Source organism: Lissotriton helveticus, chromosome 4_1, assembly GCF_964261635.1.
Source record: "Lissotriton helveticus chromosome 4_1, aLisHel1.1, whole genome shotgun sequence".
NCBI classification, from domain to species: domain Eukaryota; kingdom Metazoa; phylum Chordata; class Amphibia; order Caudata; family Salamandridae; genus Lissotriton; species Lissotriton helveticus.
The window spans coordinates 1,252,040,155-1,252,068,041 of NC_136063.1; the positions used below are offsets into that span (position 1 = coordinate 1,252,040,155).

Sequence of the window (27,887 nt, forward strand, 5' to 3'; positions counted from 1 at the left end):
ACCATGCGCAATATCATCCAAAGGAGGAGTCACCTATCTTGTGCCTTCCAATGCCTTTTCCAAGACAAAACCAAGTGCAAACATCCGGGCCCAACACCAGATGGCGATATATGTATAGTGCATGATCTGCAGCTCATATGCCTCGAACAAGGTATTTTGAGTAGATGTATCTAGTGGATCAATATTATTAGTACAATATATAACAAATATTTTCCATTTAGCTGCAGAGCATGCTCTGGTAGTAGGCTTTCTTGCTTCTTTGAGAATGGTCATACATTCTGGAGGCGAGTTAAGATATCTAAACTCTGACTTCAGGAACCAAATCACTAGATTGAGCTCCTTGGTGTTTGGGTGTCTGACTTCTCCATGGTTCTGCGTGAGAAAGCTGGAATTGAGATGCAGCTTTTGATGTGGAACTAGTGACAGTTCCAAGAGTGTTATGAACCAGGGCTGACGAGCCCAAGTTAGAGCCACTAGAATCAGTGTGAAGGATGTTTGCCTGAGCTTCGGAACCAGAAATGGAAGGAGAGGGAAAGGCGGAAAATCATAGGCAAATATCCCTGACCAATTCAGCCATAGGGCATTGCCTTTGGATAGAGGGTGTGGAAACCTGGATGTGAAGTTTTGCCATTTTGAGTTGTTGTGCCCTTACCTCTACTTTTAAAATTGTTTATTCCGTACCCTCCGTTAAAGATCCCTCTCCTGGGAGAGGGTTGCGTGTTGAATTGGTAGAGGAAGTGTTAAGGTCTGAGCATGTACTTTTAGAACCGGCTCTAAAGAAGAAGGCCGCCCTCGATTTTTTTTACCAAAGATGAGACTTTCTGAACCTATGGACATGTGGAGAAAGGGAAACGCGTACGATAACGATACCGTCAAGGGTAGAAAGGGTTGCGCACCGAGGGGAACCCGAAGGACTATTTCGAACTAGAGTGCAGCAATACATGTCCAAACCCTATGGCGGAAAGAATATCTAACAATAGAGTCGATGCCATGAGCACTATCACCGAAAGGAGGAGTCACCTTACCTCATGACTAAGAAAGTCTGCAGACCCAACACTAGATGGCAGTACGCATGGTTCGAACACATTTTTTCTCTTCCAGGCCCACTGCTTTAACAGTCTAGACTCCTTTTGTTATCCTCGCCATTGCTACATTTGCACGTGGGCCAAAGAGTACATGTCCTGAAAACAGCAGATTCCTTCACGCAACAAGCTAAAAGGATGTTAGATAAAGCCATAATGTAAGTTGCAGAGCTATGCCTTAACAAAACGAGAGAGTGAGAGAGAGAGCGAGAGCGCGAGAGAGAGCCCGAGAGAGAGCGCGAGAGAGAGCGCGAGAGAGAGCGCGAGAGAGAGCGCGAGCGAGAGCGCGAGAGAGAGCGCGAGCGAGAGCGCGAGCGAGAGCGAGAGAGAGCGAGAGAGAGAGAGCGAGAGAGAGAGCGAGAGAGAGAGCGAGAGAGAGAGCGAGAGAGAGCGCGAGAGAGAGCGCAAGAGAGAGCAAGAGAGAGAGCAAGAGAGAGAGCAAGAGAGAGCGCGAGAGAGAGCAAGAGAGCGAGAGAAAGCGAGCGCGAGAGAGAGAGCGAGAGAGTGTGTGTGTACACACATACACACAGAGAGGTGGACTATTCTATATTTATGACTATCATTGAGAATTCGAAGATGCAAAAATAATACATGTACTGACAAAACTTCCACTGGCTGATATTAGGGGTAAAGAGCAGAAGGAGTCATTTTCCATGTAATATATCAATGCAACATTGACTACTCTCAATAGTAAACATATGTAAAGATGGCAGCTGCTTGAAGTGAATGGTGAATATTTATGGGGTAATGACTGCTATGATACCGCAACTGGCAATTTCTATTAATCATTATGCAACAAAATACCTGTTGGTGACCCGAGGCATGGTTTTCATGCAAGATTTTTTTTTTTTTACAATAATTAAGGACATCTAATCTCTTGTACATATGAGCTATGACGTTACTCATGCTTTTTGTTTTGAAAACTACTGAACAGAAGTGGACTATTTTTGCATAAGACGACAACAAATGGGAAACTCCCTTATAGAAGCAGTCAAACTACTGAATCAGGAGAAATCCTTATGATGGTTTCAATGCGAAAGCACACATTTGACTCTCTACACAATAACCACAATAATTCTAGTGCCATTGACTGATGTTCACAAAACCTAGGAAAAATGTAATGTATAGTTTGGTAGAAAAAAACCTATTAAGAGTGTTCGAAAATTGCCTTTCTGTAGAATTTAGGGGGTACAAAACCTTCAGAGTTCTACAGAATGGTTTGCCTAGTTTCATGATAATCAGTCTGCAAGGGTAGAAATCTGTCTGAGAGTTAACTTTTAAACTTGAAACAAAATATTCATGAAAAAAGGAGGTCCTATACTAGGTATCCAAAATGTTTAAAATAGGTGGGGTCTTTAAAAGACATATTTGTAAATGCTTAGGCCTAAGAATACATTTTTTTTTTTTTTTAAAACCTTTATTGTGCATTACATGAATACAGATACGGGCCTACAACCACTTGGCCGGCCTCGAAATCAAATCGTAGCACGTTCGTCAACCAGAAAGCACCTCAGTAGTTCACCATTCCAACAAACTGCACACCTCACAAAAAGGCAATTCGAATAGACGCGACCACTGAGTTAAAGGAGCAAATAAGGTTCATTTAAAAAATATATGATAGTAAGGATCAGATGGCATACAATCAACCTAAGGGCATAGGGCGGGTAATGCACACATCAGGATGTCCGCAGAGCTAATAATCAGTATCAGGGCGTTGGCGCTACAGTACACGTATCAGGACGAAGGAATTTCTAATCACAGTGCGCACCAGCCATCGCCCACCCCATGAACGCCAGACCACCTTAATAGAGTCAGCAATATCCCAAAGTACAGGTATGACAAGGGTCGCGATACCTAACCTCCATACTGACCCGAAAAAAGGGGAGAAAAGGAAACCATAGGAGACAAAGAAAGAGAAGTGAGGGAAAAAAAGGACCCATAGAAACTAAGGAAGGACAAGAAAACAAAAAAAGGGAGGACCCCTCCCCCTACCCCCCACCCTGCACCCCTGCAGAGGCTATGGCTTACCCCCCCTAGCAGCGTGCCTGTCGCCCGTAAAAGAGTACCCGAAAATATAGTTATAGAAAAGAAAGAAAAAGTATAACCATTAAGAGAACTAAAGGAGGGCCATCCATACTGGCTCCCGGCTATCCCCTCCCGCAACATACCCAGATCCCTCCCCAGAATACAAAACAGAATTAAGGTCAAACAATACCGTAAGAATTGGGGAGTATCTTCCACGTACCACACAAATAGCTTTAACAAAAGATCGCGCAACCCTCGCCTCCGCCAGCCATATCAGTGTCAACATTTGGGGAAGCATATTATCCCTGGCCCGACCTTGTAAGTCCACCCGGGCATGCCCGTCGATTTATTCCCTCAGCAGCCAAAGTAGTAACGCAACGTGTCCAAGCAATACTGGAGATCAGCAAACAAAGACAAAATGGACGTCGCCGGCCACCAACAGAGTCCTCACCACTTGCGGCCATCTTTCCAAAGACAGTCCCGGTATTCATACTCCAGATCAGGGAGGCCAAAACGAGAAAGGGGATGACAGGTATCATAGCCACCCGATGGTTAAACACTGCCTGGGGTACCAGTGACGGTTCGATAGACCAGGCCGCCGGCAGTTGCTGAGAAAGGGACCCGTCAGAGTAGTACAAACACGGAGGTCTGTCCACAGGCCACGGCAGGATCCGGGATCACCAGTTCCCCTCCGTACACATTAGCGGCCACAACGCCACCCGCGAAGATAGTGTGGGGCAGGTTCGCGTGCACCCCGAACCCATCCGATCGTGATGTCTCCAGCGTAAGCACCACTTCTTCAAGCTTACGCCCCAGAACTAGGTAGCCATGTTTCCAGACAGACCAAAGGTCACCAATAGCGGCCAGAATATCGCCATACGATAGTGTAGTCCCCTTCTTTTGTGCCACCATTCCGCCTGGTATCGCACATCCCCCACCTCGCTGTGCCGTGATAGTCAGGACGGCACATTCCGCCCTCAAGGCGGCCATCGGGCATCCCCATCGTGAGGGGAGAGTGGGAGTCGGCCATGGATGATTACAATCCGGTCAGGCCACCATCCGATGCACCGTGACAGTGGGGGCCGTCACCCAGAAGGAGATCTCTGGTTACGGCCAGCCTCGCTCCGGCTGAGAGTTAACGGGAAAATCGGGAGCGGTCCGCGAAATCCGGGCAGAGTTGCAATCCGCGTCGGAGCAGCATACCCTCGATAAGCCGACTATTTTCAAGCTTTCCCTCGGGCCAGCACATCAGGGACTCACTCCGACCGCATCCGTCATCACGGGGAGCGTTTGCTGCGAGATTCAGGCCGTCAGCCAATGCGCTTCGGCAGGCCGGCTCCACCTAGGCAAAGAAGGCCACTGTTGTTGATGTAGCGTCCGGTCCTGTTGCTCACTGGAGGTCCCGGTTCCACGGTCACTAGGGCTGCAACTTTCCGGCGCATGTATCCCCGGCTGTGAGGCTGGTAGAGACCTCGGGATCGCACAATCGATATCGGGTCACATTCATCAGCACAAAACAGCAGCGCAGTTTCAGGATTATATACAGGATATCCGTGCGGGGTTCGGAGGTTTGTAGAGCCGGGAGCCTACGCTTCCATCCCGATCGCCATCTTGGCTCCTCCTCCAAGAATACATTTTTGAACTTTCCTTCAGGAAGCTAAGTGGCAAATGCTTTCACTTTGAACCTCGCCAACATAGGACTGAATCAACTAGTCACTGCACACACGCAAACAATGGGACACATACTCGACCCAGTATTCGCTGAAGGAAACATCGTCTGCTACAGCAACACCACAGAAGTACTCTGGACATATCACCACTGAATCCACTTCTCCTTCCTTAAAAAAAAACCACTGTACATAAGCACGCCTGCCGCCTCCCCCGTAAAAGCTGGAACAAAGTCACTGAAGACCAGCTCACCACCACCCTCGTTAGCACCCCACCACTGACTACATCCGACAGAAACAGCAAGCAACCTCCCCGGCTGGATCACGAACTGCGCCGACACGCTCGCCCCTCCCTCAAGAAAGCCACTAGAAGACACATCAGGAAAGCAAGCTGGTTCACCCTTGCACTCCACGAATCCAGACGCTTCGGCAGATGACTCGAAAAGACACGGAGAAACAACAAGACCCCAGAAACATGAGCCGCCTACACAGTAACCACCACCGCATACCACCAACTCATCAAATCCACAAGAAAGAAATCCCCCCAAGAAAGAATCCTCGCCAGTGCACACAACACCAAAGAGCTCTTCTCCATCATCAAGGAATTCGCCAAACCATGCAGCGAAACAACAAAGTTCCACCCTCCCAAGACCTCTGCAACAGACTCAGCACCTTCTTCCACCACAAGATTAAGATGATCTACGAGAACTCACCGCTCCAGCTCAAGAACTACAGGCCCATTTCCCTGCTTCCCTTCAAAGCCAAGGTTATTGAAAAGGCGGTTAAAACCCAGCTAGCGAACTTCATAGAAGCCAACAATGTCCTTGACATCTCCCAATCCGGCTTTCGAAGAAACTACAGCACTGAGACCGCCCTACTCGCCGCCACCAACGACATCTGCTTCCTCCTCGACTAGGGCGAAACAGCAGCCTTCATCCTCCTTGACCTCTTGGCTGCATTTGATACCGTCTCCCATCGCACCCTGACCACCAGACTCCACGACGCCGGCATATGTGGCAAGGTCCTCGACTGGATATGCTCCTTACTCACCAACAGAACGCAGCAGGTCAGACACCCCCCTCCCCTCCCCCACCTCTCGAAACAGAGATCAACTGCGAAGTACCCTATGGCTCCTTCCCCAGCCCCACCCTCTTCAACGTCTACATGACCCCCATAGCAACCATCGTCGTTAATCATTGGCTCAACATAGTCTTACGACGACGACGAGACCCAGCTGATCCACTCCCTCACCAACGTACTCAAAATCACAAAACACAAAATCCAAGAAGGGATGAAAGCTGTAGCCACCTGGATGAAAAAGAGCTGCCTGAAACTCAAATCAGAAAAGACAGAAGTCCTCGTTCTTGGCTCCACCTCCTCTGCATGGAACGACTCCTGGTGGCCTTCTGCCCACGGAAATCCCACCCCCACCCCAACGGGCCACGCACAAAACCTCAGCATCATACTAGACTCATTGTTCACAATGAAGAGCCAGATCAAGACCATAGCCTCGAACTGCTTCAACACCCTCTGCATGCTCCGAAAGACTTTCAGATGGATCCCAACCGAATCCATAAAAACTGTCACGCACGCGCTCATCAGCAGCAGACTGGACTACGGCAATGCTCTCTATGCCAGAATCAATAAGATACTACTTGGCAAACTCCATACTGTCCAGAACACCGCAGCCAGACTGATCTTTGACATTCCCAATTTCAGTCACATCACCCAACACCTCCCCGATCTCCACTGGCTTCCAGTCGAAAGAAGAACAACCTTCAAACTCCTCACCCACGTATACAAGGTCTTTTACAACACCTGACCCGCATACTTGAACAGCCGCCTCTCCTTCCACACACCCAAAAGACACCTTTAATCAGCCCAGCTCTCTGTGGCCACTGTCCACCGAATCAACAAGACCAGAACGGGAGTAAAGTCCTTCTTCTACCTTGCAGCCAAAGCCTGGAACACCCTCCCCATCCACCTCCGGCAATCTACCACTTTGCTTAAGTTCAGCAGGGACCTCAAGACCTGGCTCTTCGGATGACTCCAACATTCAACGGAACCGCCCCCATCCTACTCGGAGCCCCTTGAGACCCTCACCACTGAGTAGTTGCGCTTTACCAACCCAGATTGATTTCTTGACTTTACTTAGGGCAGATTACTAGGAGTTGGAGGTCCACAATATCAATTCTTAGATTCACCCCTAAAGAAAAAGCTAGGTCTTTAGAAAAATCAAGAGTTCCATCAGCCTTGTTCCCACCCCCTACTGCAAACAGATGGTGCCTCAAAATAAAAGATCTAATTAAGTAGATGTTTTTGATAGAAATGCTGACATGCCTTGTAGGCCAAATCCTGAAAACCTATCTACATTTAGGACCTTCGTCCCATGAATAAAGAAAAGCTTTTTTTAAGGAGGTAACATTTGTTCTACAAGGCAAATGGGACTGAAACTGGTCCAGAGAAACAAAAAGATAATTTTTATATGGAATGGTCTTCACTAAAACCTACTGAGCAAGTTGCTTCTTACATACTGAGCATTTACATTATTTTTATAATGGCTTATATATCATTCCTTTATTTGTTAATCCCTAGCATTGCTTCTGCATGCAAAGGTCAAAATACGACCAAATGCTAATAAAAATCAAAAAATATATTTGTTACAACTTTGTTGAATAAATGGATCCAATGGTATTGACCCTAATGCTGTGCCTTAGGTTACCCAGGGAAGACATGCTTCTCAGTTGACACTAGACCTCTGCAACATATAAGTAAAGCCTTAGATGGTGTATACTGAGACCCCATGAGCAAGGGAAATGTTACTTTAAAACTTGTAAAATTTAGACCCAATTGCCCCCAACATTCACCTAAAGCAAAGGTATTATCCATTTACATATCTAGGTGGAAGAAAACGAATAGTTTCTTACCTGTCGGTGTAGTTTTGCAGCTTGAAGATCATTCTGGATTCACTATGCTGTGCATTATTCCGCGGTGTAGTGGTTGGGTCCGGAATCGTAGTCTTTTCTTAGTTTTTTTGTTTTTGTAGCCCAGGTGGGCGTCGACGTCCCACCTTTTGGTGTCCTTCCGTGACGTCGGCACGCTTCCTGCGGAAGCTCCCACCCTTGGGCGCCATATTCGGATTCTTTTTTTCTCGTTTTGTGTTTTTGCGAATCCTTGGCAATGTTCAAGTACCTTTTTTAATCCGCTTTGTCGTTCAAGGTATCTGTTTCAGTGTTGACCTTGTCTTTTACCACCTGATTCTCCAGCCTCATCTTTCTGGCGGAGGTGGGTGGGTTCGCTAGTGAATCCAGAAAGATCTTCAAGCTGCAAAACTACACCGACAGGTAAGAAACTATTCGTTTTGCAGCGTGAATCTTTCTGGCTTCACTATGCTGTGCATAGACTTTGTAGCGGTTTGTTATTTTTGTGGCGGCTGAGTGGAAGATGAGCGTTGGCTGTTGAATATATGTTGAAGCACTTTCTGTCCTACTTGTGCTCCCTTGTTCATTTGTATATCCACACAGTAGTTCTTAGTGAACTTGGTGAACGTGTGCACTGAGGCCCATGTTGCCCCCAGGCAAATGTCTTGAATGGGTGTGTTAGCCAGGAAGGCTATCGTTGCTCCCTTCTTCCTAGTTGAGTGGGCACGCGCCCCCTCCGCTAGCTCTTGGTCTGCTTGTTTGTGGCAGAATTGAATAGTTTGTGCGATCCATCGTGCGATGGTCCCCTTTGTTACTGGTCTACCCAGGTAACTGCTTGCGAAGGACACAAAGAACTATTTCGTCTTCCTGTGTTCCTTTGTTCTTTCTATGTAGTGCATTACTGCCCTTCTACCGTCCAGAGTGTGGAGTGCCCTCTCTGCGCTTGTGGTTGGTTTTTGAAAGAAACTTGGTATTTGAACTGTTTGGTTGATGTGAAACCTTGACACCACCTTTGGCATGAAGTGTGGGTCCGTTCTCATCACCGCCCTATCATTGTGAACTTGGATGTAGGGTCTTGTAGCGTTAGCGCCTGTAGTTCGCTCACCCTGCGCAGGGAGGTGATAGCCACCAAGGCGGCTGTTTTCCTTGTTAGCATTTGCAGGGAAGCCTTATGAATCGGTTCAAGAGGCGCCTTCATGAGCTCTGTCAGGACTAGATTAAGGTTCCATGCTGGTGGCTGCATCCTCTTAGGAGGCACGATCCTTTTTGCCCCTTCCATGAATCGCTTTACTATCTGTGACGTAAAGAAACTCTTTCCAGTCTCTCCTCTTGTGTAGGCCACAATTGCTGCCAGGTGTACTCTCAGCGAGGATGAACTTAGCTTTGCTTTCAGCAGGTGCGTGAGGTACCTTAGCACTGTTGACTCCCTTGTCCTCTTTCTGTGTAGCTTCTTCTTGCTGCACCAATCTGTGAACCTTCTCCATTTCGCCAAATAGCACCTTCGTGTGCTAGGCCTCCTTGCCTCTCGCAGTATCCGCAGGGTGCTCTCCGGTAACCTCAGGTGCGCGAACTCTATGTCTTTAGGAGCCATGCTGCTAGGCTGAGGCTCTCTGGTTCTGGGTGTAGTACCTCTCCGTTTTGCATGGACAGTAGGTCTTTTCTTCTCCCGAACTTGTGGGGTGCACCTTGTGCCATTTCTATTATCTTTGAGTACCATGTCTGCCTGGCCCATTGTGGTGCCACCAGGATCAGATTCATGTTGCTGGTCCTGCACTTGTTGAGTACCCTGTGTATAAGGGGTATCGGGGGGAAAAGCGTAAGCAAATGTCCTCAACCAGCTTATCCATAGGTATTCCCCAGGGAGGCGTGGAGGCGAAGCTTTGGCATTTTGCATTCTGGTGTGTTGCAAATAGGTCTACAGTCTGTGTTCCCCACCTTCTGAATAGCCTTAGCGTTTCCTGTGCATTGAGCTCCCACTCGTGGGACGCCGATGTCTGTCTGCTGAGCCAGTCTGCCTCCACATTGTCTTTCCCTGGTATGTGTATGGCTAGCAGGTCTATCTTTAGTGGGATGGCCCATTTCCAAATCTCCTGCGCTAGGTTCGATTGCGGCGGAGATTGCATTCCTCCCTGCTTGTTGATGTAGAACATCGTCTTTGTGTTATCCGTCTGGATCAACACTCTCTGGCTGTACAATTTTGTCTGGAAGGCTTTCAGGGCGAGGAACACGGTCTTCAGTTCCAGGTAGTTGATGTGTTTGATCGCATCCACTGGAGTCCACAGACCCCTCACCCTGAGCTTGCTCATGTGCGCTCCCCATCCCTTCTGGGATGCGTCTGTGGTGATGGTCACCGCTGGGGTCAGTGGTGTTAGAGGCTTTCCCCTTGTTAAGTTCTCCATGTTCCACCACGACATCTCCTCCTGCACTGCGTGCGTTACAACCACTAGATCTTCCCAACTCCCTGTAGCTTGTGACCATTGTTTTTGCAGCCATTCTTGGAATGGTCTCATGTGGAGGCGTACATTTGGTACTAGATGTATGCATGAGGCCATCATGCCCATGACCTTGCTCGCTGTCCTCACGGTCAGAGCTCGCCCCTTCTGGTAGAGGCGCGTCTCCTTCAGTAGCGCCTGTGTCCTCTTCTCGCTCAGGAACACCTTGCTCTGTATGGTGTTGATCTGAGCCCCTAGGAAGACCTTTACTCGCTCTGGTTCCATAGAGGATTTCCCCCAGTGAATGGAGAATCCCAGGTCCATCAAAGTCTGTCACGCGCTGGGCATGTTCCTTGCATGTCCTGTTTGAGTTTGCCTTTATTAGCCAGTCGTCCAGGTAAGGGTATACATGGATCCCTTCCCTTCTCAGGTGCGCTGCCACTGCTGCGAGGCACTTGGTGAAGACCCTTGGTGCGGATTTTAGTCCAAACGCTAGGGCTGTGAACTGGTAGTGATGTTTGTTGATGGTAAATTTAAGCAGATGTTTGTGCCGCCTGTTCATCGGGATGTGCAGGTAGGCGTCTTTGAGGTCTATGGTGGCCATGAAATCTCCGTCCCCTATTTGGGGAATGACCTCCTGTAGAGACGTAATTTTGAACTTTTGTGATTTTATGTATTTGTTCAGGAACCTGAGGTCCAGGATGGGTCTTAGTGTTTCGTCCACCTTTGGTACCAGGAAGTAGGTGGAGTACACTCCCTTGTTCCTTTCTCGGTATGGTACTGGTTCGATGGCCTCCTTTTGGAGCAGTTCCTCTGCTTCCCTTTGAAGCAGTTCCTATTCTTTCCCTGACTGCGCTCTCTTTTTTGGTTTTCTGTTTGGCGGTGTCCTTTCCAGTTCTATACAATATCCGAACTGTATGATGTTCAGTATCCACTTGTCTGTTATTTTCTTCCACTCTCTGAAGAAGTGACTTAGCCTGCCTCCTACTTGTGTTACATGTTCCATGGTATTTGGTCCGTGTAACCCTGTGTTGGTCCTTTTGTGCTCCACCCTGGGAGGCGTCGTGCAGGTGGGCACATACTGTGTGATGGCATCACTTAGAGGTGGCTTGATGGCCTCCTATTTTGTTCTGGCCACGTCCGTTTCCTCTCCCGCGAAAGGAGTGGCCCCTTTGCTGATTGTGCCAGTTTTGTTTTTGGTGCCCCTGCTGTGCCTGGTTATCTCGCTGGTTGGACTGCTGGAGGTCTGGTGCGACATTCCTGGCTGGTTTCCCCCTCTTCCGTTCAGTCTCCGTGACGGGTTACCCCTCTTCATTCCTCTGAATTGTAAGGCCCCCATGGACCTTGCAGTGTCGTTTTTCTTTTTAAGCTGGGTGAGTTTGTCATCCACCGGCGCTCCAAACAGTGTCTCCCCATTGAGTGGGGTGCTAAGAATGTTGTGCTGAACCTCTTGTTTGGAACCTGAGATCCTGAGCCAGGCTTGCCTTCTTTCAGTGATTCCCAACATCATCAGCCTGCTGGATGTGTCTGCTCCACCCAAGGCTGCTTTGAGGCAAGCGTTCGCCACATTCTTCCCCTCCTCCACGAGGTGTGAAGCTCTATGTTGGTACTCTTGTGGGAGGTGCTTTATCAGCTGCCCAATTTGGTCCAGGATTTGGTACTGGTGCCTATTCAGTAGGGCGTTTGAGTTCGCCATGCGCCAATGCATTGCTGCATTCCTTTCTATCTTTCTCCCAGTCAGGTCCATCCTCCTGCTTTCCTTGTCTGGCGGTGGCCCTGATGTCGTCGGCACATTTGCACTCTTCCTTGCGGTGATAATGGAGTCCGCCAGGACTGTCCCTCCGATGTACGGGGGATCTTTCGTGGAGTGTTTGTATTTCTTCTCTGTCCTCGGCGTAACGGACCTGCATGTTGCCGGTTCCTTGAACGCCTCTTCCCCAGAGCCATGAACTTTCAAGCTTTGGGAGATACTGGCTCCTGGTCTGCGTGGGGAGTAGGGTCTCCAATAGGAAGTCAGACTTTTGTTTTTCTTCGTCAAGTTTGACTCCAAACGCCATTGCTGCGTTCTTGATCACCATATTGTACGCCCCAATGTCGTCTGGTGGCGAAGGCCACGAAGGGTACGTGTCTACGCCCTCTTCTGGACTTTCGGTGTCGAGGTCCTGCCATTCCAGGTCCTGCGTCCCAGAGGATGCCGACCCGAGGAACGTCCTCTGGTCGTCGTCACCCTCCTCCTCATAGTAGAAGTCTTCATCCTCTTGATGTTCTAGAGTTTCGGGGCTTTTCTGCGGCTCTTCGGCCTAAAAATCATCCTCCTCTTCTTTTACTTCGACGATAACCGTCGTGTTTTCGACAGAATCGTGAACTGTTTGAGTCGTTCGTCGAACTCCTTCTTTCTTTGTAGGATGCTATCCATTTCGGCCTCGAGCCTTTTTTTCTTTCTTTCCAGTTCGGCGTCGGACTGTTCGGCTGGTCTCTTTGCCGTGTATTTCGACGTCTACGTCGAAATGGGCCTTGTTTCCTTTGTCAACGTCGAGGCGACCTTTGGGGCCTTCTCTTTCCAAGTCGAACGTTCCTTTTCGGGGACGTGCTTCGACGACCTTGGCTTTTCGCCGGTCTTCGCCGCCTGGGAGTCCTTCTCGAAGAATCCGCTGGGCTCTCTGTCCTTGGATGCAGCTGCGGGCGACAAGGTTTTCGGCGCCAGTGCTTCCTTCGAGGACTTGGACTCAGTTTTACGAAAGTCTGATTCAGACCTTCGATGGTCTGTCGGGGCTTTTGGGATCGACGACTCTCCTACCTCTTTAGAAGTTTTCTTATCGGTCTCTACGGCCGTGTAGCCGTCGTCTTCTCCGGTGACGCTGTCTTCTTCGGTCGAGAGTCCCAGGTCTCGAAGGGACGGTGGTTGGCCCTTCCCCTGCATGGTGTAGCTGGCCCTTCTCTGTCGCTCTCTGACGCGGAGAGTCTTCGGTGTGAAGGCCGATCAAGTGTTGCAGTCCTTGCTCTCGTGGTCGACCGGTAAGCAGAGGTTGCAAACCGGGTGCTGGTCCTTCTGCGAGTACTTTTGGTGGCAGTTACGGCAGAATTTGAAAGGGGTGTTGTCCATTTCTCGCGCTAAGGGGGCCCCCTGTATGCACATTCTCCGGTTGGACGTCTAAGTTCTCCTTCTTCTTAGTCTCCCGGCTAATATATGTTGTTCTTCGTCGTCTTCACCGTCTTTTCCTGCAAAATTCGACTCTTCTGTGTCTTTTCCTGTCCAAAACTCTGGAGCCTCTCGGGAACGATCCAGACCCAACGGCGGAAAAAAGAATCTGAAGATGGTGCCCAAGGGTGGGAGCTTCCGCAGGAAGCGTGCCGAAATCACGGAAGGGCACCAAAAGGTGGGACGTCGACGCCCACCTGGCTACAAAAAAAAAAAAGAAAAGACTACGATTCCGGACCCAACCACTAGACCGTGGAATAATGCACAGCATAGTGAATCCAGAAAGATTCACGCTGCAAAACTGACCAATGTGATGATGCCAAGTTAGCAGACGGGGAAATTTGTGTAGGTCCATTTGTTCAGCAGGGTTTCTTTACCCGGGACTAATATCCCATGCACTTAAGAAAGTGAATGGGTACTACTAATAGATACAGTAAGAAAAAAGCGGATACGCAATACTACTGGTAAAGAAATAATTGAACACATTTGTACAAATATCACAGCAGTGTTGACAGAAAATCTGAAATATGATTACAGTTAATGTCTTCCATACCTTCTTCGTATGGCAGAATCTAGAACCCAAGGAATGTTTGTTGCTCCTAAGACTAAAATGCCTTCGTTGTCCACTCCAACTCCTGCAGGATCACAGATAAACAAATTATTTATTATGTGAAACATTTGTGACACCCTGATGCTACCGGTTTCAGAGAGCAAATATATTACAACAGTACTAAAACAGCAATCAATAGTATGTTCTTTATTTGTATTCGAGTTAACAAGAAAAGAGAAAATCGTAAGGCTGGTTTTGAAATTCTTAAGACGTATTTAAATCTGATTGACTTACATTGCTTACTATTTTTTGAAGAAGTCCGCTGTTAGTCTAGAAATTGCACTACAACAATCTGATGGAAGAAATAAAGCATATAGCTTTAAGATATAAAGGCTGCTGCCTAGGCATCGCCATTAACACATTAGGCAATTAACGTTAAGCGTGTCAGTCCTGTATTCGCATTAGATAGGGCACATAAACATGGGACATCAGTGGCCACTTAGAATGAAGATAGATTGATAATCATGTGTTACCTTTCCGCAGCATAATAGAACCGAACCAGGGTGAGTGGCATAGTGGTTAGAGTCGGACTTGAAGGAACTGCATGGCTTTTATCTGGAACTTGATAATGGGCAATAACACGCAAAACTCAAGCAGAGGCTTGAAATTGTTTACCTAGTGCAGCTGAAAAAATTGTGCAACACAGAAGTAATTTACAAGCAAGGCATTTTTAGGTCTTGCGACCTATCGATGCGCGCATGCGCATCGAGCGGAGCGAGAATTCAAGTCGGCAAACTGCTCGTGAAACCACCAGCTTTTTGCCTGGCGTTTTCACGAAGTTCACGTGAACCACGTGATCAACACGAACGCGCATCAGCCTCCCCTCCCTCCTAATTGCATCTTGCCGCAGAGCACATCAAAGGGCTTCGCCCAGCGTGCGCTCTGCGGCTTCTCGGCTTCTCCTCTCCTAACTTCCTTGCATTTCTCCTCCCCCTCCCCAGCCAGCTTCCCCCAGGCCGTGTTCCCTCATCTCTTGCACCCCCTCCAATGATCGCACGTCACGTCCAGCGGCAGCACGAGCTTCAGACAGGGTACCGGTAAGTACTGTGTGCCTCACAGGAAGATTAGTTTTTTTAGAACAACCTCGTTTAACACACGCCACGACAGAGTCACCAAATGCCTTCGTGCTCAACCCTCACAGGGCTCGCTCGCTCCGTGACACCGCTAATTGAGCAGCTCAGCCTGTTTGTGTAGGCTTTCCCTCGTTTTTCCGAGCACTCTCCAGCGCTACCTCGAGTGACTCAACATTTTTTCCAGCTCCTTGTTTCTGTTTGTATCTTTGATGTAACTCATGTAATCCTACGTCCTTATGCATCGCAACTTGTTCTTAGGTAAAGCGCTCTGGCACTTTCGGGTAATGTTCGCGCTATATAACATTGCATTAAATAAATAGTAAACTACTATTTTTGTTAAATGACTGTCAGGCTACGTGAGGAAATAACGATGCTAAAACCTGTGTGCGACCATACGCGGCAGTCACCGTGAGTAAACTACTATTTTTGTTAAATGACTGTCAGGCTACGTGAGGAAATAACGATGCTAAAACCTGTGTGCGACCATACGCGGCAGTCACCGTGAAGCCTTACATGTCCGAACCCATCCTTAAAACACGGGGAAGGACTCTTGGGAGAACTACGAACAAGAAAGCCCGAAGTCGCTTCCCACGGTGGAGCCCTACATTCAAACACGTATGGGACTACTTTACTCAGTATTGGCACTTCCGGTAACTTCAAGCGCACAGTGACAGAACACCAAAATGGCAACAGCAGTGGTTCCGGTATTGGAAGGCGCTCTGGCGGGAGTGTTCTGAAATGGTTCCCTGTGCTGCTGACAGCTAGATCTCTTGAAAGATTCCAATTGCCGAGTCAGAGGAGTCGAGATGCAGGGGCGGATGGCGGGGGCCGGCAAGAGCCTGAAGGTGAAACAGTAGTAGGGAGGGGACGTCACGAAGCCTTATGCCCAAAGAAACTTTACGTTTCTGCCCAATGCACATGCGTTCCTACTCCGTCGCCCTGGTCTTTGAGCATTTAGCCTCTTTAACTCCACCCCGCCTCTGACCTTTACAATCTCCTCACAGCGCTGTTCGCCTGTTTCCACGCTCTCCTTGCCACTGTTTCTGATAATCCCGTTCTGCACCTGCTGCTTCTTGCCTTTATATCTACTCCCCACCCAGCTGCCCCTTTATGTATTGATTCCCCGCTATCATTTGTCTATGTTTGTTCTCTCACCTTGGACCGTCGGACTGTCGGACACCATTCGGACAGTCCCTAGCTTTTTGGGTAAAAGCTTTCGAGCACATGCACGCAGTGTCATTGTAAATTGGATTCTTATTTCATTTTATTAAGACCTCTACTGAGATCAACAATTAGTATAATATAGTCCTTAAAACATTTATTTACAACATCTATGCAGTCAGAAAAGTTTCAAAAACGAGTTAAAAATGTACAAACATTATAGCAAATAAATTCTTCCAGTGGAAAAAGAATGAAAGTAATCAAAGCGTACCAATTAGTTATATTACATTTAAAATATAACAAATGCGAGGTTGTACTGTCGACGGCCAAATTAAAATAAGTAAATTAATAATTGTATTTATATAGTGCTTACTACCCCGGACACTACGTTGAAGCACTGTGCTATGTGTAGCACACTACTCTTGAGCCGAAAGTTAAAAGTATTTAGTTTTGCAGCACAATATCCGATTATGCAACAAGGATATTGTGCTGCAAAACTAAATACTTATAAGGTCCCACAAGCGAGACCTATTGGCAATGCCAATGCTTGTTTAACTTTTCATTTTAAATCCATCTATGTCCCCTTCCATCTTACAAATTATTTTCTGCCTCCATTACCCCCAGCAACTGATTCAATTAACATATACCAACACTAATTTGAACTCCCCATAGCTAATAATATTCCTATTTTCTGTTCAGCCTATCAGATAACCCACAGACTGGGCAGTTTTACGGTCTATACAATGTGCTGTTTAAAAATTCAGAGAAAAAACTAAGGACAACAGTATAGCTCCAGGAAAGTTACCTTTGCTCCATAATGTGATTCTTTCAGATATTCATGTGCGGTACAACAATAGATTATCAAGCTTAAACACACTTCTAAAGAGGGGTAGAAACCCCAACAAACCCTCAAAAAGAAAACTGGGGCTATAGCATGCTCGATTGTTGCTCCCACGATTTGGAACTCATAACCACCGGACTTCGACTAATATCCTCCACCCACGCCTTCAAAAGAGAAGCCAAATCATACCTACTGTCTAAGTTCTTACCCTTAATCAACTTATCGATGTCATTGAATAGATTCAGATCGCAATTTATGTAGACTATACTGCCTAGCACTGGCTGTAATATACTCCGACCACAGTTAGCCTATTGCTTAATTGTTGATTTGTTTGTCTCTCATGCATAGGTTTGCATGTTGATCAGACCAGGTGCTAATCGAGTTATCTCCATGTAAAGCGCTCCGATACCCTCGAGGGTCACGTTCGCGCTATACCCAAATTTCTAAATAAATAAATGAAATCAATAGTATAAAACCGAAACCCAGCTTCGGCCACATTAAGATATGGTAGTACTGTTACTTCTTCAGATTCTCAGGGCCAATTTCTTCTCCAGACACAGCATCTATTACTTAAAGGCGTAAGGTGATTTAGAGAAGGGCGTTCTGGTTCCTTCAGCATATCAATGCAATCATCTTTAAGATTGATGTGCAATTGACACAGGTACTATGATACAGTCTTCAAGTTCAGTAACAGTAACCTGGAGGGAAGGGTCATGCCTAAAATCCTGAAAAGAAGGTTAGGCTTCACAAAAGCTCCCTGTGTGGTTGTATCCATATTTTCAGCAGATATCACTACAATCAGTGATTATGCCGCTCAGGAGAAAAAAAAAAACCACTTGATTCATATTTCACATCACACATCAGCAGTGGAAGGATCCAAATATTCAGCCTAAGTGATAAAAGGACTAAAACAGGAAGGCAGGCCAGCCAATGATGAGAATGGAATTGAGATAGAGAATAAAGACATGCAATCATTTGCAAGGGGCAGACCCCAGCTCACTCGAAGTGGATATGTAAGCATTGGTTACAATCCTGAAAGAGACAGCCAGGTAAAGTGGTCTGTAGAGAGACTGCATCAAAATGTATTCTCTCCTTGAACTGGGTTGCTGAGGATCATCTCCATTTTCAATTGTCTTCTGTGGTGAATAGGATTAGGTTTGATAAATGCTAAGATATAAAGATCTGGCTGAGAGTCTAATTGTAGAGTACTCATTCTTGCCATTTTATCAGGTGTCTACAGAGCTGGTCCTCCTTTGCTGTGATCTGGAAGCTCAACAAAAGAAGCCAAATACAACATTGTTTTTTAATCTCTCAATAAGGCTCTGAGTCACGTATTTCAGTTTGCTTTGGCAAGACACAGAAGAAGCTTTATACATCTGTAACCAGATGCAGCAGGAACAGATTGCTGGAAGGAAAGGCTTCACAGTGAAGGCCTGCTTCCTGGCTGAATACATCTTCAGCTCGTCCATATCAGGGTCCCTTCTTTCAGAAAGAAGTCCATTACAACAGCTTGGTCTACTGGAGGCACTTGGAACAGAACAATCTGCAGCATGTTCTTTTTCTAGCACAACCTTGAAAGGGACAGAGGGATGAATTGTGCCATCTTAACCCACCAAAAGCAATGATCTTGCAGGCATTCTTGGAGAAGTCTCAAACAATCCAGCATTTTGCATGGGAATGTGCAAGTCTGAAGATCTGATGGCAATTCTCTCCAACACACCGGTTATCGAGGTTACTTATAACTGATGATGAAGAATTTAGAAAGAGGAACATACGATAAATCTTAGTGGAACCAGGCCGCAAACAACATATTTTTAGGCTCCTTCTCACTCACAACCCTTGCTGACGAATGGCATAAGTAGCAGTTTTACCATGGTTGTAAAGACCATGTTACTTCCCTTTGGTAACGCCTTATTGGTAGAGACAATTTATCTTCCGATTCCTTACCTTCTAATATTCCACAGGCCTCAGACTGGATCCAGAAAGATTCAAGCAGTAACCCTGTGTGCCGGTAGGTGGCGTCGTTCGGTTCAGCATCGGCCGCCGCGCTGCCGTGCTGACATCAGTTATTTTCCTGCGACTTTCTTCGTCAGAAGCACAATGCCACGATGAATGCTGATGGACTGGTGTGCACCGCTAAGAACCTCAAAAGGGGTAACCCTGTACAGAAATCAGTTTGCACAGGAGGGAGGATGGAAGGGAGGATCCATAAGGAATCTGTGGCTACATATAGAGTCTATCAGAACGGCATTACCGACGGTAACTAACTTGTTCATCTGATAGAGAAATCTAGCTTCAGATTCCTTACCTTAATATAGATACTTAAGCAATACCTCTCTGGCGATGGGTTTGCAGACAGATTAGACAAAAAAGTCCTGTAGGACTAAACAGGCAAATGGCCCATCACAAAGGGCCTGACTGTACAGACAACAATGATCGGTGAACATGTGTAGTGACTTCCCTTGTTGTTGCCTGACAGATGTCCAGGACAGGGACTCCGCGAGGTAACACAGTGGTCACAGCTTTGGTGGAATGAGCGTGCAAACCCACATGGAGTTGCTTTCTGGCCAATGTGTAACCGATGTTTATCCTCATCGCTATCTATCATGAGATATTTGTTTCTGTACAGCCTCTCACTTCTTCGCCTCAACATACTCAACAAACAGTTGATCGTCCACCCTGAACTCTTCGGTATGATCATGGTATAACCACAATGTTCTTTTTGGGTCCTGGCAATAGAGTGTCTCCTCTTCTTTAGAAGGTTGAGGCAGAGAAAAGAAAGTAGGCAAAGTGATATTTTGGTCTACATGAAACGGTATCACAAATGTTGGAAAGGAGGAACCACCAGTCCAGAGAACCAATCTGTATGGATAGAAAGCTGTATAAGGAGGGTACACAGAGAGTGCTTACAGTTTGCAGACTCTCCTAGCCAATGTTAAGGCCACCAGAAAAGCTGTTTTGATGTTGAATAGGTGGATTGGGCAACTGTGCAGGGGCTCAAAGGGTGAGCACATGAGAAATGTTAAGACCAGGTTGGGGTCCCATTATGGCATGATGAATGGTCTTGGAGGGAATAGGTGTTGAAGCCCCCTAAGGAAACGGGTCTTAACAGGTGACTTAAACAGAATGGTTGATCTGGCAACTGCAAGAAAGCCTATATGGCTGACAGATAATCGTTAACAGTGCCCTCGAGAAGAGCCCTTCTGGGCCAAAGAAAGAACAAACCACCACTTGGGAGAGGAGTGCAGAAAGAGGGTCAATATTCTTGGATGCACACCATGTCACAAACTTGTCACAACAGCAAACGTATACTGAAGAGGGATGCCTGGCTGCCAAAATAACATTACATACTTTGGCAGGAAGGTCTAATGCGGTTCACTGTTGCCACTTAATCTCCATGCATGAAGGCTGAGGGTACGCAGGTTCGCGTGCAAGAGTAGGAGTTGTGGTCCTACTCCAAGCACCACAAACAAACCAAGTGCAGGTCCGTCACAGATATCTGCATATGACAGGCACCACAGGGTTTAAAACCTGTTGGTTTCTTTGGGGACATCTTTAACACACCAGTAGAAAGTATTCTCAAAAATGTTTTGACAAAATGTCGAAAAAAAGTATTTCAGTGCGTTGGGCTGGTGCCTATATAGGCTTCCCGCATGCAGCTCCCAGGAAGGCCGCCAACATGGAGCCGATGGACGCTACCTACTGGTGTGTAGGGGTACTGCTCGAAAATTTCCAGATCCAGTCTGATGCCTGTAAGGAATATGCCTTAGAACTCTCAATCAGATTAATCTTTTCGGCAATCAGTAATAGTTTATTATAGGCTATTTGCTACAACTGTTTCAGGGCTGCAGCTCCACTGGTCTGTGATTTTGTTCCTGTATGTGTATTGTTTTCCTCCCTGAAGCCTACCCTCTTTCTGCCGGTTTTTCCTCCAACGCACCTTTCACTTACCCCAAGATCCACTGTATCTGCCACCGAAAGCTGCACCTCCCTGCCTAATCACTTATTTTCAAAACGCATATCAGCCCTTCTTTAGCTCCTGGGGCCACACTTAGAACTTGGGTTTGTGACTCTGCTGGCCTGCTGCAAAAATGGGTAGAGTTACCCCTGGGAACCTTTTACCATGGCTTAGGGAGGGCTCAGAAGTCACCCTCATCCACAGGCGAATGCCAGCCACAAATGTGGCACCCTGGGCACCCTCTTCAGAACACTACTGGACCTGTGGAAAACAGAAGGAGGAATGCACCTGCTGGTGAGACCTGTCAGGAGAGGTGAAAGGCTTGACCTGCTCTCATTTGTACACAGGACAAAGAAGTCGACTCAACTGTTAAGCTACAGAGGCACAACACAAGCTGCTAGAAGTATTTTTTCCTGAGGAGCCCAACTAAACATTTTGAACTTGACCTGCCCTGGACCCTGCTAGTGGCTTCTGCTAAAGTGAGTTTTGAACCCCAAGTGCTGCTTTTGGCTAGGTCATCAAAGTGTATTCCAAACATCCTGTAAAACCAGTGACTTTGAAAAGTTTTGGTTCCAAAGACCTCTGGAGGACCAGGGCAAACCTGTCAAGTCAATCCGATGAAGGTGCGGATAAAGGTGCGTAGCAGCTCTGCAAAGATTCAGATTCCTCCCAGTCAGTGCTTTTTGAAAGCAGCAAATTTGTTTCAGTTAGACGTTGAGGAAAAGGCATCAGGCATCTTGGAGCTCTATTCAACTAAAGCTCTTAGCCATGTCCCGCTGGAGGAATCGGACTCTTAACAAAGCAACTAAGTCCTAACGCAGTAATATTCATCAGGTGAAGGCGCCAAAAGGATCCAGCCGGAGAGGGGCATTCCTTTTAAGGAAATTTTTTATTTCTCCCACTCTAAGATTTTCTGCGAAAAGTCAAAGTCTTTACCCAGACCTTGTGCGCCTGCTATCCAGTCTTGGGAAGCCATAAATGACCACAACCTACTACCTTGCCCCGTTGATGATTCTGACTTACATTTCAGAGACTACTGAGTTTAAACTGGCTTCTGCATCCAACCTGCGCTCCATTGTGGTCTGCATAAAACCGCACCTAGGTCCCGGTCAAGTGAGAGCAGATGACTGCCTTTGTAGCTTAGTGCTTATTTAATACGTTACAAATTCATGTCTCTTGTTCTCTTATTGGATTTTTGTTGTTTTGTTGTCATTTTGTCCATTAAATTATTCTCTATCTTTATAAACTGGAGTGACATTTCAATTGTGTTTTTTTTTTTTACTTTTGAACTGTTTTGGTATGTCTAAATGCATTACACGTTTTCTAAAGTTAACTTTCCTGCTCTGTGCCATAGCTACCAGGGTTTGAGCTTGTTTAAATTACTGATAACTTTATGGGACCAAATAAGAATAATAAGATTACTTGTGGTGGACTACTAAGCAACCCTACTAATAATGTTCCATAACATCCCCATTCCCTTGCCAGAGAGGTTCTTTCACACTCTCAAATCTCAATATTGGGGAGAGGGGTTGGCCTAACGGCTAAGGCGCTCGACCTCGGACCTGGGTTGGAGTCTCGGTAACGACGCCAAAACCCCCCTGTGATTCTAGGCAAATCACTTAATCTCCCCGTGCCTAAAATGAAAGTGTGTCCTCATGTAACGTAACTGGTGCTATGTAAAGCGCTCTGATAACTGGTTCGGTTCTAGTTCGCGCTATATAAAACTCTGCAAAAAAATAAATAAATCACACCTCATCAGGCTTGCCAGGGGCAGTAGGAGACTGTGCGCGCTGGGATACCATAACTGCCGTATGAGAGAGGAGGGTTTGGCGCCCCGGATTTTAAAATGTATTATCTAGTTGCACAGGGATCTCCTGGTACCACCCAGATGCTTGCATCCCCAATAGTAGACCAGAAGCTGATCTTGTATTCCTGATCCCTCTATACGCGCGCCTACCTCGGGACCCCTGTGATATTCAGACAGTGTCAATGAGTTAGGCATAGAGAACCACGGGGGCACCGTCCTCTACTCCGACGAAATACCCATCGCAAAAAACCCATGGCTCCCTATCACGGAGGAGAAATTAGTCCAGATTTGTTGATATCCAATCCTTGGATTGTATATGTGCATGATGTCATAATGCAGATATGTTGATAATGAATGATTCGTTATTGCAGTGAATTTATTAAAACCAGATTGTATACGTCAGAAAATGATAAAGTTAAAAAGAAAAACCCTTCTAATAATCGACTTTCTCTCAGTTTCTGATTGCAATTTCTTTTCTTACTTTATAGCTACACAAGCGCGTTTTGTGAAAGTGTGTTCTAATGACCATGTGGCTGCCCTACAGATGCCCAGTATAAAGATGTTGTCAATGAATACTATAGCAGCCTCTTTCTTCCAAGTAGAATGCACTCCAGGCCTACCTTCTAGTGCTTTGTTGGCTAATAAATAACAAAGTTCAATGGTTTGTACTATCTATCTCGTAATGGTGTTCTTGTCTACTACTGTGCTCAGAGTCTGTGGTGAATGCCCTACAAAGAACTGCTTTGTATTCAAAGGTTTTGTGTAACCTACGTGTAATACAGGACCGCCCTCCTTACATCAAAGATATGCAAGCCCTTTCTGCTGTATTGGATGACTTTTGGAGAAATGCCGGTACAGTTATACAATGGCTGATGTGGAAAACTGACACTACATTTGGCAGGAATCTTTGATGTGTTCCCATGACCTCCTTGCTTGGATTCAAACAGGGGTTTCATTAGATTAGATAGCGCTAATGTAAGAGGTCACTGTGGAGAGGGGACTGTGGGTGTGGGCAGGAGTCTCTTAGCAGCTTGCATTAAGTCATTGGAAGAATGATTAAAAAAAACTTGCTTATCATGTAAACCTTTAATGCAAGTTGAGATAACTGACAAGTGAGCCCTTAAGAGACATTAAGTCAACTCGCAGGCAGATGGATGATATACTTAATAAGGACTGTCTCCTTGTGCATAGACTCCTGAACCTGGTTAGTTTGACACCTTATCAAGTATCACCTCCATTTTAGGGCAGAAGACTTCCTAGTGGGTGGTCTAAGTGCTTCTCTTATGGCATTAAGTGTTTTCTCTGGCAGCTCCAGAGGTGACTCAAATCAGCTAACTCAGGAACCAATCCATCCGTTGTAATCTCCCAGGGTTTGGATGACAAGGTTGACTTATGTGGAGATATTTTTAGACATACGTGTCAGAACAGCTGTATCAGTGGGAGAACCAAGGCCGTCTTGTCACCTGGGATCTATCAGGATTAAGATAAGTTGGATGTCCTGAACATTCTACAGGACTACTGGAATTAAGAGTACTGGAGGAAAAGCATACTTAACTATCCCATACCCCTGTATCGACAGAGCATTCCAGAATAACCTAGGATGGTACTGTCTAGATGCAAAGGACCGACATTATGAGTTTTCTGCTATTGCACAGAGTATTCCACAAGGGTAGGGAATTGCGTCTACTATGGATTGCTTTAGCTCCCATTTGTGTAAGCTCATTTTCCTGTTTAACTCATCTGCATTGTTGTTTTCGATTCCTAGGACATTATGTCGACCAATGTTTTTTGTGATAGAACACATGCAGATGGTCTGTGCCAGCTTTGACAGAGGGTAAGAGACTTTTCTTCTTTGCTTGTTTTCCACAGAACATTGCAGTTGAGCGGTTTGTAAGTATCTGTACTCTTTTGTTCTGAAACGCTACGTAATTAGTTTTCAGCTCCAAAAAATTGATGCGTCTGGTTGCTTCCTTTCCTTTAGAGTACCATAAATCTATTCCTTGTCCACTTAGGGCCAATAGAAGTACCAGAGAATTATAAAATTGAAGGCATTCTATTATAAAAAAAAAATTCCCCCCAAAACAATGATTTGTTCTTTTTTAATCCCTGTATGAATTTTTTTCTGTTGGACAATTGAAAGCAAGTGTAATAATCATGCATGTTGTATATATATGTAATGTAGAGTCCATTGTCAACAAGGCTTAATGTGTATTATGTCTCAATTGTTCACACAATAGATGTAAAATGTCTTTATACAATAAGAAAAAGAAACAATAGAAAAACAGATACCTGTCATATGCATGTTACTGTTATGGTGTAATGTTTACATATATAAAGTTTATTAATGATCCGAGATACAAACGAGCAAGATACACACAGACAATAAGAAAAACTTAGGAAAAACAGGGAGGAAGGTCTGGCAACACAGAATTTAAATAACGGAATACATTTCTCATTTGAATGTACATGGGTTATACATCTCATGAGAAAATAGTGACATTTATGGTAGTTGGGGTATCAGAGTTGCAGACAGTGTTGATCCCACCCCTACTTGCCTCAACAGGATCGATAACTTCTGAAAAGGGGGCATTTGTTTTTGCTTAACCATCCTGTGTGCCTCTGCTATTTGTGTATTCACTGTCTGGTTTGAGAGTGACAGGCGCTGGGAAGTGCATTCACACTAGACAGATACAAGAGGGAGGTTGAGGTGTGCCCTACCTTTCCTGTTTAACTCATAGCCAGGCTGAATAGGACTGGCTGCATTTAAAGTAGTAAGAGTAGTTGTCGTTTTCACCTGAATAGACTGTGGCTGCCTCTCACAAAGCAGTCTCCCCCTCCTCTGTGGTGCCTGTAGCGAACCTGGCTTGTGGAAGGAACTTTGTTTGTACCAACTTCAAAGGAAAATGTGGCATAAATATTGGGCACGGACCCCAGAACTTTAGATTTCTGCTGGACTAAGGAACCAGCCAGGAAGAAGAGCTGGAACAGTTGCTAGGAGGAAAACTGCCCATTTGCTGTTGTTGCTTTGTTGGGTTGGCCTGCAGTTGCTGCTTCGGTCTAGGGCAGGGAAAGGACTGGACTGTTCTTTCTGCATACCAAGCATATCCAAGGGCTTGATGTAGAGCTTGTCTCCTGTTGGAAGTCTCAGGGAAATCTAAGACTTCGACATCTTCTGGGTATGAGTACCGGCTTCTGGAACTGGAGGTTTCAGATGCCACAGAGGATAAAAACAACCAGACGCCATCAAAGACGTCGCTGCTGGCTCCGTGACCTGAAGTCACCGGCACACTTCGCACACCAACCCCGATATCGCCGCCGTCCCAGTCCAACGAAGCCACCGAGCCGCTGCTTGTACCACGACCTGTGGGCACCGTACTCCGCACCTCCTCACTGGTCTCACCGCTGATGCAAGCTAACAGACCCCACTGCCTGCACTGTGGTTTGGGGCACCGCTTGTAAGTTACATGATGTACTGCACCGTCCCATACCACAGTCTTGGCCTACCGATGCCAGCAACATTGACTCCAGATCGTCAACCGACGCTGTTGCTAGCACCATGACCCGTGGGCCCCGCAGAATGCATTGCCCTGTCTCGCACCGCAGGCCTGGGTCTGCCGACAACCGCGCTGACGCAACGACAATGCCACTGCTTGCACTGTGAACTGCTATCAGTGCAATGAGCACGTCCCACTTTGCAACCCTGGTTTTACCGCTGCCGCTGGATGATCGTCACCGAGCCACTGCCTGCACCGCTCCAATTCAATTCACACCACAGCCCCGACGCCAGCGCTCTTAAACTCAACATCATGGAGTTTGACCTGCATGCATCCGAGTTCAAGGGCCCGAAGACTCCTGCACCAACCTCCAGAACAGTCCCTACCAACACCGGCTCTTAGGAGCTCATCGCGAGGTCCCAGACGCTGTGCATTTCTAAAGGTACTGTTTTGGGTGTCTTCCTGTAGCTGGTCTGCAAAGCCGCAGCCGGCCACAACCATTGGATTTGTTTGTTCATGACACCGTGATAGTCCCAGATGAAGCTATCTACCATAAGGAACTGTAGTTAAAGTCTATTTTTGCATTATTCGTCTCTTGATAGATGTTGGATTTTATCGTTTTGGTCTTGTTTAACACAGATAAATATTGGCTATTTCTCTAAAACGTGTGTAGTGTCCTTTTGTAGTGTTTTCACTGTATTACTGTGTGCCAGGTGCAAATGCTTTACACATTGCCTCTAAGATAAGACTGACTTCTCGTGCCAAGCCATCAAGGCAGTGATCAGGCTTTATTTTACAATGAAATGATGGAAAGTCGCACAGCAGAGTTCAGTGTTGAAGGTGAGGGTAGGTACACAATTTTAGCATTTGTGAGGTTTGCAGCCCGGGAGGCGTCTCTTGTCAAGGACGTCCAGCGTTAATGAAAACAAGCATTGGAAATGCAATAGGGCTCGCAATAGAAGAGTTGGAGCTATTGGTCTTGTAAAGGGAGAGTGGACCGAGCACAACGAGTTGCAACACAGCCGTGGAACAAAAGCTTGGCCATAATGTCAACAGATGAAAGGAAACCTGATCCAAGACATAATAACTGTGCCCTAATGCACGTAATAGCATAAAAACGAAAGTGTGTATGTGCACCTCCAAGACGAGACAGCAGCTGCCAGAGTCCCTCGCCTTCTATGGCGGTAAGAGGTGTTTATTGACAGAATTGTGAGAAGCAGCTGATGTAAACAAGACTGAAGAATTGTGATGACCTGCTGCATTAACTATAAAGTAGCAAAGAATAGTATCTCTCACAACGTGTTTTAAAAAAACTGAACACCTCCAGAGGGCAGCAGAATGAGTCGGGGCATCGCATCGCCAGACTGATTGGCAAAAAATTCCGTAATAATAAAAAAAAAAACCCAAGCAAGAGCTATCAGATGTATGCAGGAACAGGCTGCCAGATGGTGCGAAATATAGCATTTACAAAACCGTGTTTGAAGCAGCCAGAAAGGGCTTGGCGGACCACAGGCTTGTCAACTAGCTCTGCTCTTCATCATGTCTGTCACTGCTGCTGCCTGCCCGCAAGCTTTTACTGCCAGCAGCTACAAGCAAATGCATACAAACATATACACA

The 27,887-nt window shown here is 46.4% G+C and overlaps 1 protein-coding gene across 1 annotated transcript in view; it reads right to left on the reverse strand.

The window, feature by feature from the left end:
• The window catches only part of VPS4B (vacuolar protein sorting 4 homolog B), a 203,550-nt gene that overhangs the window by 19,832 nt on the left and 155,831 nt on the right, over positions 1 to 27,887 (reverse strand). The window contains exon 8 of the mRNA XM_078687802.1: positions 13,880 to 13,961. Within this exon, the coding sequence (XP_078543928.1) occupies positions 13,880 to 13,961 (82 nt within the window). The remainder of the gene's footprint in view (positions 1 to 13,879; positions 13,962 to 27,887) is intronic.